At 46.0% G+C, this 14955-nt stretch overlaps 1 protein-coding gene across 5 annotated transcripts in view; it reads left to right on the plus strand.

The window, feature by feature from the left end:
- Positions 1 to 8767, plus strand: part of Tmem50b (transmembrane protein 50B) — a 40865-nt gene extending 32098 nt beyond the window's left edge. For 2 of the 5 annotated variants that reach the window (XM_027415586.2, XM_035444318.1), the window contains exons 4-7: positions 232 to 299; positions 1900 to 1992; positions 4554 to 4611; positions 6971 to 8767. In XM_027415586.2, coding sequence (XP_027271387.1) covers positions 232 to 299; positions 1900 to 1992; positions 4554 to 4611; positions 6971 to 7016 — 265 coding nt within the window. In that variant the 3' untranslated portion in view covers positions 7017 to 8767. Of the gene's footprint in view, positions 1 to 231; positions 300 to 1899; positions 1993 to 4553; positions 4612 to 4869; positions 4986 to 5020; positions 5369 to 6951 lie in introns of those variants that run through there. The other 3 variants (XM_027415590.2, XM_027415589.2, XM_027415587.2) reach the window with 3 other exon arrangements.
- The last annotated feature ends 6188 nt before the right edge of the window (positions 8768 to 14955 follow it).

Here is a 14955-nt window from a genome sequence, read left to right on the forward strand (position 1 = left end):
CTTCATAGTCTTTGGGACAGGTGAAAAGCTAATGTGTTTTCTGGGTGTGCTTCAGGGGAAACAAAAAGAATAATATTGCTATGCATGTGGATTTCTGTTATATTAACTACTTAACTGTCAAAATCTTGTCTCTAGTTAGGAAATACTCTATGTCTCTTCTAAATGATATTCAGAAACCTGCGTATATTTTACTGACCTGAAAGCTCATTGGTTGATTTTGTGTTATTCTAGGATAAATGCTGTATCCAATGCGCAAGTGAGAGGTGACAGCTATGAAAGCGGCTGTTTAGGAAGAACAGGTAAGGGAGCTTTGAGCTGGGAAGGGACGAGCACGAGTCCAGAGAAAAGTCAGAGCCTCCTCAGGAGTCTTTCCAGTCTTTAGTTTTGCCTTGTGTGTACCAGTGTTTTGCTCCAATGTATGTAAGTGTACTGTGTGCAGTGCCTGTCACCAAGGAAGCCAGAAGATGTTAGAACCCCTGAAACTGAGGTATAGACACTTGTGAGCTGCCACACGGGTGCTGGGAACTGAACCTGGGTCTTCTGCAAGAGCAGCTAATGCTCTTAACAGCTGATTCATGTTGTCTCCAGCCCTACACCTTAGTTTTTAAGATAAGGTCTCTCATTAGTCCTGGAGTTCTGCCTGTTTATCCGCCTGCCCCATGCTGGGGCACATGTGTGCCCTGCTGCATTTGCCTTTTGGTTAATAATATGCAGGTGCTGGAGATCTGCACACAGCTCTCTTGCTTGTGCAGCACGCACTCTACTGACTGAGCCATTTCCCAACCAGAACCCATGGGGTGGCACCACTGACACAGTGGGAGTCTCCCATCTCAACTGACCAGTCTAGAAACACCCATATTGACATGCTCAGAATTATTTCCAGAGGGATTTTCAGTCTCATCAAACTGATAGTCAAGGTTGACCATCACTCCTGTTTCTAAAAACGGGTGGGATCCACTTGAGCATCCAGATAATTGTCACTGAGGCTCTAGACATCCATAACCCAGACTGGAGTGACAGACACTCATGCCCTTGAACTCAAGAGGGTGTAGTCCAGGTTGTCTTCCTTATAGCTCCTTCCTAGAGCAGTCGGACTGTCCCTAGCGACAGCTGCCGTGCAGTGGTTTAGATGTGTGATTAGGAGCACACTGACACAGAGGGACGCTGATGTAAAGCCACTGCCATCTACTGGAGGTGGCTATCTGACACAGCAATTGTTTAATGATGTGCGCAGCAGGTGGCCTTTCAGTTACGGTTTAATAAGCCAATTTAGTGACATAAGTGTCAGTGTCACTTGCCTAACTTGCTCAGACATTAGTTTCTCTACAAGAGGTAACTTTTCTTCTTTTCCCCTTTCCAAGTTGGCTAGACCTTTTTAGCTCGTGTGTCTGTGTGTGTGTGTGTGTGTGTGTGTGTGTGTGTGTGTGTGTGTGTCTGTGTGTGTCTGTGTGTCTGTATGCATGTGTGTGTGTGTGTGTGTGTGTGCATGTGTGTGTCTGTATGCATGTGTGTGTGTGTGTATGTAGGTGTATGTATGCGTGTGTGTGTGTGTGTGTGTGTGTGTGTGTATGCTTGTATATATGTATGCATGTGTGTGTCTGTATGCGTGTGTGTGTGTGTGTGTGTGTGTGTGTGTGTGTGTATGCATGTGTGTGTCTGTGTGTCTGTATGCATGTGTGTGTCTGTGTGTGTGTGTGTGTGTATGCTTGTATATATGTATGCATGTGTGTGTATGCGTGTGTGTGTGTGTGTGTGTGTGTGTGTGTGTGTGTTTAATCTTCATGAACTTAAGTATTGCAGCAGGAATATATGTGGTACACACTACCCCAGCTGTTTGTAGTGCCGCACGTTTTAGAGCTTTGAGGGGGAGCAGGATCTTAACGCCTCCTCTTTACACAGGTGCTCGAGTCTGGCTCTTCATTGGTTTCATGCTGATGTTCGGGTCACTTATTGCCTCCATGTGGATTCTTTTTGGTGCATATGTTACTCAAAGTAAGTGTGCATTTCTCCTTTATGTTACAGGAGGGTTTTATGTTCTGCTTCGTCTGTCTGGTTCATTTTGGAATAAACGTTAGTGTGATTATTGAATTAGGTTAAATTCTTCCTCTGTGTGAAGACCCACTAATTAATAGAACCTGTCTTTGCAAGTGGGCTGGCTCATAGAAATCACAGCCCCTAACCAATCCAGCCCCTCATAGCTGTCTCTAGAGTTTCTGATGCCTTCCCTTGGGAAGCTGAGTTCTGGGGGTCGCAGTGAGAAATACTTACAGGTCTGTTCCATCCCCTTATGCCCAGAATACTGGAAATGAGGCTTCTGTTTCCTAGTTTGCAATGAAACCTGATCGGGATGGACATATGGCCCATTGTGGTCTTTGCCATATTTATTCTAGGCATTCAAGGTGTGTTATTGCAGGAGTGGACTTGAGTGGAGTGTATTTGCCTGTCGGGTGGTGGGCTGGACCCAGCTGGGAGTGCTTTGTGATATCCAATCGTTTTTAGTTTGTTTCCAGACTGAGTTAGAACTCAATAGAGAGACCGTGGTAGACAATGGCTTCTGCTCGTGTCCTCTGAGAAGCAGACACTGTTCCTGTTCCTCTCGTGAAAACAGGAGTAAACCAGCATCCATGCAGTGTGGGAGCCTTCGTCAGGGTTGTGTTTGTTCCTGGGTCTTAACCTTAAAAAAACTTCACAGTGGGAAACATCTCTGTTACCATCTCTTCTGATTTACCAGCGGTGCTCATTCCATAGACTTCCAAAATTGGAAACAGAAATTCTGAGTTCTGACATGATACCACAAGTCCTGGAGTCAGCCCTTGACCTTGTGTGTAGTTGTAGTCAAAGCAGGTATACTACACCTGATGTGCTGGCACCCGAGAGGCTGAGGCAGGAGGATCTGACAGATACTGGGGTTCAAGATGACGATCAGAGAAGCAAAGCAGCCAGCCACTAGCTCTTACCTGTGCCTCAGACTGAAATGGCCATCCTGGAGTGCAATGCAGACTTCACTGCTCTCCACCAAGCCTCAAGCTGCACCCCCACCTCCTTAGTGCTGGGATTAAGAGCATGTGACCCCAAGTGCTGAGATCAACTTTGTGTGACTAGATCAGTTTTGTGTAGCTCAGGGTGGCCTTGAACTAACGGAGATCCGCATGCCTCTGTCTCCTGAGTCCTGGGATTAAGGGTGTGTGCCACCACTGCCTGGCTCTATGGCTGTGGCTGGCTTCGCATTTTGATCCCCAGTGGTTTTATTAGATCATAAACAATATATCACCACAGATCTCTGAGTTTGAGGCCCAAGTTCCAGGACAGCCAGAACTACATAGAGAAACCCTGTCTCCAAAAACTAAACCAAACCAAACAAACAAAAAAACTAAAACAGGTATACTAAAAATTTTACCTAAAATCACTTTCAAACTGCTTGTGAAAGTTTATATGCAACATAACTGAACTTCATGTTGGGTCCCAACTGAACACAAGAGTCCTATTCCAAAGATATGCATATGCAAGTGTCCCCAAATCTAAAAACTGAAATCTGACCCCAGGCATTTTAGAGAAGGTATATGCATCTGGTGTCACTTAGTGGTCCAAGTACTGTTGCAAATATTACATACTGTCACTCACTTAATTCCCACTCCCTGTGGGGGCACAGAAGAGAAAATTAAGACACTGAGGTTTATCAATGTCAAGGCAGTGCATTTAGTCAGTAACAGAATTAGGATCCAGCACCAAGAACTCAGCTCTGACTTGGAACTCACAACCAACCTGATGGTTTGTTCTTTCTGTGGTCTCAAAAGCTCAAAATGTAAACGGGTTTCTTTATCCTTGCCAGAGTTAGTTTACCAACACTCACGTCTTCCTGTGGATATATTAGCAGATTCATTCAGTGAGGAAAAGAACATGGTTGCTCCTTTTGTATCACTCACATTTGATGGTGTCACACATGAACTCAGGAATGTAGCTAACCCCCTTTAAAGTTCTGTGTTGGCCTTACCGGGCAAAGCCACTTTCTTGCCATTGCTTTTTTTTTTTTTTTTTTAAGACAGTGTCTCACTGTTTCCCAGACTGGCCTCTGCCTCCTGGACTGTGGTGGTCCTGCTTGCTGCTCCAGCCTTCCACACCGCTGGATCCTCCACACACTTTGACACTTTGATGTGGTCTGGGCCCTATGAGTTAGACAGAATGCCAGATGAGTTCTTTGACATTTATCTAGAGTAAAAGTAATCTTTTGGTTTGTTTATTTTGGTTTTTGTTTTTCTAGACAGGGTTTCCCTGTGTGTAGCTTTGGAGCCTGTCCTGGAACTCACTTTGGAGACCAGGCTGGCCTCGAGCTCACAGAGATCCGCCTGCCTCTGCCTCCCAAGTGCTGGCACTAAAGGAGTGCACCACCACTGCCCATCATAATCTTTTGTTTTACAGAGTTGTTTATTTCATTGAGGACATGGTAGACTTGGTGCATAATGTCCTGTGCCCTGATACACAGCGCGTGTCACTCTGAGTGGCTTGGGCTGTGTCACGACTGTTTCTCCTCTAATCTCTCTTGTTTTTGTGTGCAGATATTGATGTTTATCCTGGACTAGCTGTGTTCTTTCAAAATGCCCTTATATTTTTTAGGTAAGTTGTCTAATTTCCTTTGCTCTCTTTTATTTTTTAAGGAAGATTTATTTCTTTGTCTTGTGTGCATGCATGAGGAGGCCTGGAGAGGGCATCGGATCCCCAGCAACTGGAAACTGTGGGTTAGTGAGCCACCCAGTGTGGGTGCTGGGAGCTGAATCCTGGTTCTCTGCAAGAGCAACCAGTGCTCCTAACTGTTGAGCCATCTTTCCAGCTCCATGTTGCCTAATTTCCCATTTACACTTAAAACATCTACAGAAATGTCAACAGCATCATGGCCGTGGAACATTAGTGAGAGCCTTTTAATCAGGGTCCTGCTGCGTATGAGACCTGTTCATCTGGATGCTTCTGTGTTGCCCTTTAAGTTCCTGCCATTGCTTAAGTGTCAGGTGGTGTTCTCACTTCACAGGAGACACACTCAGAACTCCTGAAGACTCAGAATAAATGCAGAGCAGGAACTGAAACCCAGACTGTTGCTTCCACAGCCAGTGCTTTGCTTAACAAAATCATGAACATTTATGAGAAAGATCCAGGGCCTGGAGGTACACTCCTTCAATCCCAGCACTCAGGAGACAGAGGCAGGAGAATCTGTGAGTTTGAGGCCAAGCCTGGTCTACAGAGCGAGTTCAACACTGAAGACCTTTGTTACTGGCCACTAGTAGCAATATGGCTATGGTGTGGTGCAGTTTCTTATGCTTGGGGTTCATTGCATTAAAAGTACCAGTTTGTAGATTATATAAAATTCAGACTTTTTAAAGAATTACTTATTTGTTATGTATACATTGTTCTGCCTGCATGTACACCTGCGTGCCAGAAGAGGGCACCAGATCTCATAACAGACAGTTGTGAGCCACCATGTGGTCGCTGGGAATTGAACTCAGGACCTCTGGAAGGACAGTCAGTGTTCTATCCTCTGAGCCATCTCTCCAGCATCCAAATTCAGACTTTTAAACTAGTATTTCTTTGGCTGTTTTCCTGTCCATCTTTTCTTTCTTAGGCTCCAGGTATAGTAAGGCTAGGCAGTGGTGACGGCTGCGGCTGCTGTGGCTCCTCTGTCACTGTCTTCCTCTCCTTCCTCCCTCCTCCCACCCCTCCTCCTTCATCTCCCCCTCTTCCTCTTTCTCCTCTTTTTCTTCCCTCTCTCTTCTCTTCCTCCCTCCTGCTTCCCCCTTTTCCTGTACCCCACCCACCCAATAATACAGGGTCTTTCTGTGTTGCCTAGGCGGGCCTTAAGCTCCAGGTTCCCATGGTCCTCCTGCCTCAGCCTAAGTAGCTGGGGCTAGAGGAGCCGTGGTGCCCAGCTCTTACGTTACAGAGGAGCCGTGGTGCTCAGCTCTTACGTTACAGAGGAGCCGTGGTGCCCAGCTCTTACGTTACACTTGCAGAAACAGCTACAGCTCTGTGGCCACCTATGCTTCTGTTGTGCTTTTCCACTGTCTTCTCTCTGTGCCATGTAGGTAGTTCCTAGCACCCTGGCTTGAGGCTCGCTGAGCCGAGGTCTTCAGTGTGCAGGGGCACTGCTCACTTCAGACACTGTTTTCAGTCCTAGGAGCTCAGTTCAGGTCTTGTGTTCCCGTTTGTGTGAGCACACCTGACACCATTTTTTTTTTTTTTTTTTTTGATGTCCTTGTCTAAGGCCCATTATTTCTGTTTATTTTTCAGTTTGGGACTTTTTCCCCATTTGTGGCATTCCTTGCAACGGTTAGTTGGGATTATAGTGTTTGGTATTCCCTTTTGACACAGTGTTTTTTGAGCCCAGGTTTCATGTTTCCCAGCCTGGCCTCAAGCTCACCAGAGCTGAGGATGACCTGAACTCTGGATCCTCCTGCCTCCATCTCCCAGGTGGTGGGCTGAGGGATCAGGTCCTTCTTATCTGTTGCGACAGACACCGCATGCCACTCCTGCAGTGTGTTTTTATGGTTAGACTTTGACATGCGCTCATCATCACCCTCTTTAGACGCTGTGCCATGGGGAGTGCTTTTGTTCATTTTGATTCAACCACATCCCACCCCTCAGCCAGAGGCCTGGTGCAGTCCCGAATTCAGCCTGCAGCAGTTGCTAAGAAGTGGTCTGTTTTAGGATGTTTCAGTGAGCATAGCACAGATAAAGGTGTTCTTAGGACTATAAAGTGGCCTTGTACGCTAATGTGTTTCCCATGCAGTGGCTGTCTTGGCATTTCGGGGTGTTCTTCACCCCCCGACACCACGGTGCAGCTACTTTACAGCACGAGCATGTCCCTCACAACACCTGTGATCTTGTGTTTGGTTTTTGATGTTGATAGACAGTCAGTGGCTTCACTCATGGGCTTGCCTCTCAGAGCTTGTTCATGTCACCTCACAGCTTTGTCCATCCCCTCTAGCACTCTGATCTACAAATTTGGAAGAACTGAAGAGCTCTGGACTTGAGATCGGTCGCCTCTCCAATTGCACCCTCCTCCTGTTCTGTTCTATGCGTAGATAACTTTATCTTTGGTATGATTTACACATAGTCAAATGGAACAGTGTGCACTCAGTGTTCTGTTCCGTCACAGTTTTGTGCCCTGCGTTTTGAATTGCTTTGGCAAAATGTCTGTCTTGGTTTTTCATTGATTGGACAACTTAGTATATACATAATACATGACTACTCAACACATAATACCTGATGCTGATTGTCAGGGTTTTAGTCCCGAAACTCTAAGATTGGTATGTGTCCTGAGCTGAGGCTCTATTGTCCTGGTGTTTAGGGGTAAATACTCTGCCTCAGTATCTGATGTTTGAAAATGTGCAAAATATTCAGCTCTGTGACTCTAGGAGCAGCCCTGAGCTCTTAGAGAAGTGATGTCTGCCAGTTGTAATTTATTTTGATTGGAAATGATACTTTTTAAAAGGAGAAATGTTTGTGCTTACATGTGCATTAGAGAACTGGACTTTTTATATAAAGAGTTTTAAATGCCCAAAGGACTAGTTTGAAAGCCCCCTTTGAAAAGAATTTCTCTAACATGACTTTTATTTGACTCTCAGCAAGCCTCCATTTTTGAGAGTTAATGTAAAAAGTGGTAGGCAGCTGAGCAACATGCTCCCCATCTTACTACGCAGCCTCAGTGCTCCCGGGTTTGTGTCTTGCACGGCTCAACAGCATCTGCACACACACACACACACACACACACACACACACACACACACACACACACTCACTCAAGCGAGTGACCCTGAGACAGGCGCTGTTGAGACACATGTCACAAGAAATGGAACAGTCAGTTAAAGATAAGACCTCTTCCTGAGGGGCACTGTGGCCTAACGCAAAGACAGGCACTTGATTCTCTTTGTCCTTGACTCCCTCTGCTGGAGCCCTCAGGCGACGCTGCACAAAATACATGTATTGTGTTCTGAAAGTTCACACTCCACTCTAGAAGCCCTTCTCCACGTTGAGAGCTGCGCGTGTCCATGTATATTTCTGTGGACCTTTCCTTGGTTGTAAAGATTCTGTGTTGCACTTTTAACCCCAGAGGGACTTTTATAAACCCTTTGCTGTAAAGCAGTAATGTCAAGGGTAACATATGCAACTTCTGACGCAGGCCTTACTCTCCTTAGCGGCCTCCCCAAGAGGCCTCCCAAGCACAGCGCGGGAAGCACAGCACAGCGCGGGAAGCAGCTGCCGATTGCTGAGCCTTCCTCTAGATATGTCTCGCTTCATTACTTTCCTGATGTTTCCTCAAAATGCCGGCTTTGTCTTGCTTCCAGAAAACTGCAAAGCTAATCACATGTTTCCATTCCCAGAATCTAATGCCATAAATATCCCTCTCTCACATACTGTACAGTTAGGTGTGCTGGGAGAATGACCCGTGAAACCTGCTCTCTGTTCGTTCCTCATTGTCCAAGTTAACCTTATCCAGAAGGCACTCAGAAACAGGAAATAAATGACAATGACTACAGGTTTATGAAGGGCAGCCCTGAGGACCGACCAAAATTTCTGGTGGCTTCTTTTCTATTCATGACTCTTTTCATGAATTTTGTTTTAATTGTGAGCAAATCTATTGACTTTTCTCTGTTGTCTCATTAAACAAGAGAGATGGTGTTAGTACCTTCTCACAAGTATTATGAGTTCATAGCATCCTTAGCGATCATCTAAAATACACCTGGTTCTCTGAATAAAGATCTCACTTGTTACTCACACTCAAGACTGTTGCGTCTGAGTCTTTTGTCTGTGGGCCATGTTGTCAGAGTATTCCATAGGCCATTCTGACATTCTCACTGTGTTGGTTTTTTGGTTGTTTCGAGATGGGGGTCTCACTATGTAGCTCTGGCTTCCCTGGAACTCAAAATGTAGACCAGGCTGGTCTTAAACTCAAAGAGATCTGCCACCTCTGTCTCCCAAGTGCTGAACGAAAGACGTGGGCCACCACACACAGCCTGTGTTACTGTGTGTGCACCCATATGTGTGCATGTGTGTGTGTGCATGTGTGTGTGCGCCCATATGTGTGCATGTGTGTGTGCCTGTGTGTGAAGGCCAGAGGTCAGCCTCAGATTTCCTCAGGAACTGTCCACCTTGTTTTTTGACCTGGGGGATCACAGATTAGACTGGGCTGACTGCCCAGGGAGAACCCGGCTGTCTCTCTCTGCCTCCCAGCACAGGGACTGCAGGCAGGTGCCACCCATCTATAGTGCCTCGATTTACCTGGGTTCTGTGGATCAAACTCTGGTCCTCAGGCTTGCCAGGCAGGCTCTTTACCGACTGCGCTGTCTCCTTGAGCCCCCTGATGCAGTAGCTTTCCTGTTGCCGCCCATGAAGACACGCACAGGACACCACTGTGCATAAACATGCCGGGCTTTGAAGACTGAAAGATTGATGCTCTCAAACCGCATAGCTTGGCCCTTGAGTAGGAAACGTGAGCATTTGCAGTGGACAGGACGGATTTACGTTCTCTGCGTTTCTCCCTCCTGGGAGAAATATTCCAGTCATGATGCCAATTTAGGATCACTTAAAATACATTTATTATTACCTTACTTTATGTGTGTGTTTTTCCTGCATGGACGTACATGAACCGCATGTGCACCTGGTGCCACAAGATGCCAAAAAGTAGTGTGGGATCCCCTGAGCCGCAGCTACAGAAAAGAAAGTAGTGTGGGATCCCCTGAGCCGCAGCTACAGAAAAGTAGTGTGGGATCCCCTGGAACTGTAGCTAAGATGGTTGTGAGTCTCCTTGGGGGTCCTCTGCAAGAGCAGCCAGGGCTCTTAATTGCTAAGCTGGCTCTGCAACCCCGGATTTTTTTAATTATTCACTTTAGATTTAATCATTTCATAGGAAACAGTCTCTGCCACTCTTGAACACTCGAGTCTTCTAAGTAAAATTGTTAAGGTTTGAGCTTCTTTTAGTTTGTGTGTGTGTGTGTGTGTGTGTCCATGTGTGTCCATGTGTGTCCATGTGTGTCCATGTGTGTGTGTCTGTGTATGTAGATAAGAGGATTACTCACGCAGTAAGTTCTGCTCAGTACATCCTGGGTCACTGCTCAAGAATCATTTGCACCACTCTGTTAGCTGTTTTCCTTCTGTAAGGAAAATAGAGATTGACAGTTGCTGTGATTGACAGGCTTAGTTCTTTTCTGAGAATCATTGAAAGAAACAGGACACATTGATTTCATTGTAGAATCATTTTTTTTTACCTTAAGGAAAATTATGACACAGTTTTTCTTTTTACAGTTCATTTCTGTTTTCTTAGAAATAGTTGGGTTTTTTGTTTGTTTGTTTCTTTCTTTTTTATTTAAATCTAGAGTCTCACTCTGTAGACCAGGTTGTCCTGCATCTCACAGAGGCCCACCTGCCTCAGCCTCCAAAGTGCTGTAATTAATTAAAGTGTATGCTACTACACAGGGCTATAGTTTTTTGTTGTTGTTGTTTTGTTTTGTTTTTTGAGACAGGGTTTCTCTGTGTAGCTTTGGAGCCTATCCTGGCACTGGCTCTGTAGACCAGGCTGGCCTCAAAACTCACAGAGATCCACCTGCCTCTGCCTCCCGAGTGCTGGGATTAAAGGCGTGCGCCACCAACACCCGGCTCAGGGCTATAGTTTTTAAAAAACTGTGAAATGATTAAATTAAGCTAAATAACATGTCACCATAGCCACTCCAATGTCCTCCACCTCCTGTTTTCCCCTTAAGAAGCAAACATGGGAGTTGGCACTCCAAATACACTAGATGTTCTCCCTAGGTTGGTTCTGAGTCCCAGTGGACACTATTTGGAGACTACCAAAGAATTGTCCCTAGAGCAAGGACAAGACTGGGTTCCTGAGAGCCACTAGTCAGAATGCTGTCCTCAAGAGATGAGCTCTGTGGGCATTTCACTTTGTTTAATAGATATTATTGACATGTTACATTGGACCCAACCTTAAACACCAACAAGAGTAAAAGTGTGAAAGAGGTGTTCCTAGAGAGACCAGACACCTGTTTCTATCACAGAGCAGAAAACAAGTCGTTTTGTCCACCTGCCTCCTCAGGCAACTTAGATTACTCTCCACTTATCCTTAAAGGATCAGGAAATTTCTCCAAATATTGATTCTGGGGTCACAAATACATTTCAGCAAGTAGACTGCTGGCCAGTGTGGGTCTGAGTAACGGGTGTGTAGAGGCTAAGGAGTAAGGCCAGTACACACACTGTGTGAAAACACTGGTGGTTTTCAGCATTCCTGCGATGGGTCATCCATCATCCCTCCCCCCCTTTTTTTTTCTGGCTGCCAGTTTAATCACCCAGCTTCTGGCTGGCCTGAGTCATTTTTCTGCCCCACACAGATAGCTGCGGAAACTGTGTGTCCTATATTCTTTCCTCTGAAGTTGTGTCTTGGGTCCAGAAAGGTCAAGTAACTCATTGGTGACTCAGACTTTCTCCATGACCCCAAAGCCCTGCTCGTCACTGAGCCTGGACTTCCCAAGCTCTTCCCAGAGCACTCAGGATCTTTCAGGGACCCAGGAAGAAGTGTGATGTTGAAGCAGCATGGGAGGCCCTGGCCTGAACAAGGCCAAGCGTCTTCTTTCCATCCCTGGGAACTCTTTTATAAGAGCTCTAGAAAATGTATGTTGTGAGCTTGGAGCTAGCTCATTGGTAATGTACTTGCCTTGAAAACAAAGATACCTGACTTCAACCCCTCCAGCTCCCAAGTTTAAAAACGTTTTAATTTTGGTGTGAAATTTTTGCTGGGGCAATGGACATGGGTGGCTCCCTAGAGCTCCCCAGCTGGCCAGCCTAGCCTAATTGGTGAGTTGTGAGTTAGTGAGAGACCCTGTCTCAAAAAACATGGTGAATGGTTTCTCTAAGACATCAACATTGGCTCAGCACCCCTAGATCTAGTTCTCAGCACAAAGGAGATGTATTTGCCCCAGAAGGACAGAGGGCAGGGAATGAGGGACAAAGACAGGAGATAGAGGACAAAGGAGGGGGAGAAGGGAACAAGAGAAGGGGGCCGGGGTGTTTGCCCTGGTGGGACAAAGGACTGCCTCTGGATAGAGAGGAGACAGCATGGCCCCTAGGAAAATGGCGGTAAAGGTACAAGGGGAAACTCCCGTGTTAGGTTGAGGTGTTTCATTTTAATTGGACATGTTAATTAGGTGAGCCAGAGGGGGTTTCTGATTGCTGGACTTCAATACTTTGATAGCTGGACCTTGATAGTCAGCCTCAGGAGGAGGAAGTGACCAAATGAGGGACTAGACCCTGGTGGCGATCTTAATGTAATCTAACAGTTTTAGCAAGGCAGAGGGAATGGCAGAAGGGCAAGGCCTGCGGGAGCACTTGAAATGTTCTAGGGTTTTCAGACGAAAGCACATGCCTCTCTATCACTGTGACAGCACACAGCGATTTTACACCTTTAGAGAAAGTGTGCAGGCAGCCGCCTGCTCCAGAAGGGGTGTTACCCTGGTGAAGGGATCATGGGAGCTTCAGCTGTTGGAGCATCAGAAACTGGAAAGCCCTTTGATGTAATTTTTACCTCCCCACCCCTGCCCCCTGCCAAAGGATGTAGAGTGGACTTAATGCAGTTTCTATGGTGTTCTTATGTTCCTTGAGCTGTGTTTACCTCCTGCCATGAACACTGTAAATTTTCAGTTTAACATTTTATTTTGAGTAACTAAACTCTTGAGAAGTAACAGCAACTTGACCTTGTTTTTGTGTCTGTGAACTGTCTGACACTATGTTGCAGACCGATGTCTGAATGCTTCTGTGTATGCCCCTAACAGCACAAGGCACAGACAGTGTGTCTGTTTATGTAGGAAGGAAATCTGTTGAACTTGGAAGTACAGTGACTTGGAGGGAGCTGCCTGTATCTCATCAAAGGTTCCTTACTGGGTAGTGTTGGTCCAGCAGATGTTATCAGGAGATGACCTCTCCTTTCTCCTGAACCGTGCCCAGCCCTCCCTGACTGGTGCTTTATAGCCTGCACACAGGCATGCAATGCCCCCTCTGAAACTTTATGACCCCTGACCTCTATACCCTAAACCTTGACGATAAGAGTGGCTCTCTTTGCGACTGTGTAGTGACCACTTCATTAACTAGGCCAGCAAGCTTTCCACAAAGGGCCAGGTGTAATATCAGGCTTTGTGAGCCATACCTTCTATTTCAACTACTCAAGTCTGCCTGGAGCCACAAAAGCAGCCACAGACTGTGTGTGAAGAAACAAGCCTCCCTGGATCCCTATGAAACTACTCCATGGACACTAGAATTCCAAGTCATTTCCCTGTGTGTTGAATTGTTATTTTTTAATTTTTATTTATTTGTGTAGTGTTTGTGCCTGCCTATCTGTATGTTTGCCATATGTGTGCAGGTACTACCCACAGATGTTATAAGAGAGTCTCAGATGGAGCTGGAGTTGTAGGTGGATATAAGCCATGCAATATGGGTGCTGGAAACCAAACCTAGGTCCTCTGGAAGAGCAGCAAGCCCTTAGCTGCTGAGCACCTCTTCAGCCCTCATCTTTTCTTTGTCTCTCCAACTATTTTCTGTTGTTGTTGTTTTCGAGACAGGGTTTCTCTTGCATTGTTTTGGAGCCTGTCCTGGAACTCGCTTGGTAGACAGGCTGCCCTGGAACTCACTGAGATCCGCCTGCCTCTGTCTCCTGAGTGTTGGGATTGAAGGCGTGCGCCACCATTGCCCAGCTGCTTCTCCAACTATTTAAAGATGTAACATGTTTTTTTTTTTTTTTTTTTTTGGCTAACAAGCTGTAGAAAAACAGGGAGTGAGTTTAGCTGGTAGATAGAGACTTGGCTGTTATAGCTGTTCTGTATAGTAAGAGAGTTCGCAACTGGATGTTTTATACGTGATACACTTCTCTCGATGAGAAATAGAAGTTCCACGTTAGCACAAGAATTAATCCTATCATCTAGCTGTTTATCTTACAAGGCAGAGCTAGGCATTTCTTTGGTTCCCCCCACCCCCCCAGATGGAGGTATCTTATTCAGATACTCTGGTCCTTCCAACAGGCAGGTCTCATGCCTGCTCCGCATGTACCGAGTTGGAACAGTGAAAGGGCTCAGGTAATGCCATCCTGTTCCAGCTCCATCAGAGACTGGCCTAGGCAGTTTTCTGCCCTCTACCTGCCTCCCCACAGTGGTCAGTCATATCTGCCTTGGAGATTTCCAGGGCCTTGACCATGGTCCAGATGTATTAACCAAAATAATTAAAGTCAACTAAAATAGCTAGAAAAGATATAATTCAAAAATAATTGGCAAGCTATGTCTAAAATAATTACAGTGTTCTGCCAGGTTACTCGGTCTTCATCTAACTCAGTTAAACTATGGTCTTTGTGGTCCTTTGCTTTTAAAAACTCTGCATCCCTGAGCTGGGTCACCAAGAGAATTTTCAGAGCCTCAAGCCCACTCAGGCCACAAATCAAAAGGACTTAAAACTTTTAATTGTTATAATCAACATGGTTGTCAGTAACTACCAGAGTGCTGTAAAACTGCCTATTTCTGCTGGGCATGGGGAGCCATGCCTGGGAAGGTGGAAGCCAGCCTGTTCCATATTGATGGTTCCACAGCAGCCAGGGCTACATAGGAGGACCCTGACTGGAAAATGGACCAACCAACTACAACAAATATGCCCATTTATAGCCTGTTTGAATTCTCAGTAGATGGATGAGTCTAGGTTAGCCCTCCCTCAGAGTAAGCTTAGACAGCCTGCCTGCCATTTCTGGGCTTGGCTTCTGTGTTACCCTCTGGCTTCATTGCCCCCTTTAGCCAGTTGGGCTGTCCTTTGGGGTTTGTTGGTCCAATTTTTTTTTTTTTTTCAGTGCAGGGTCCTGCGCACGCCAGGCAAGCAGTCTACTACTGAGCCACAGTCCCAGACCTACTTTTAGCTTTTAACCCAATCCCCACCTCACCACCAAGACGG

Source organism: Cricetulus griseus, chromosome 4, assembly GCF_003668045.3.
Source record: "Cricetulus griseus strain 17A/GY chromosome 4, alternate assembly CriGri-PICRH-1.0, whole genome shotgun sequence".
NCBI lineage: Eukaryota > Metazoa > Chordata > Mammalia > Rodentia > Cricetidae > Cricetulus > Cricetulus griseus.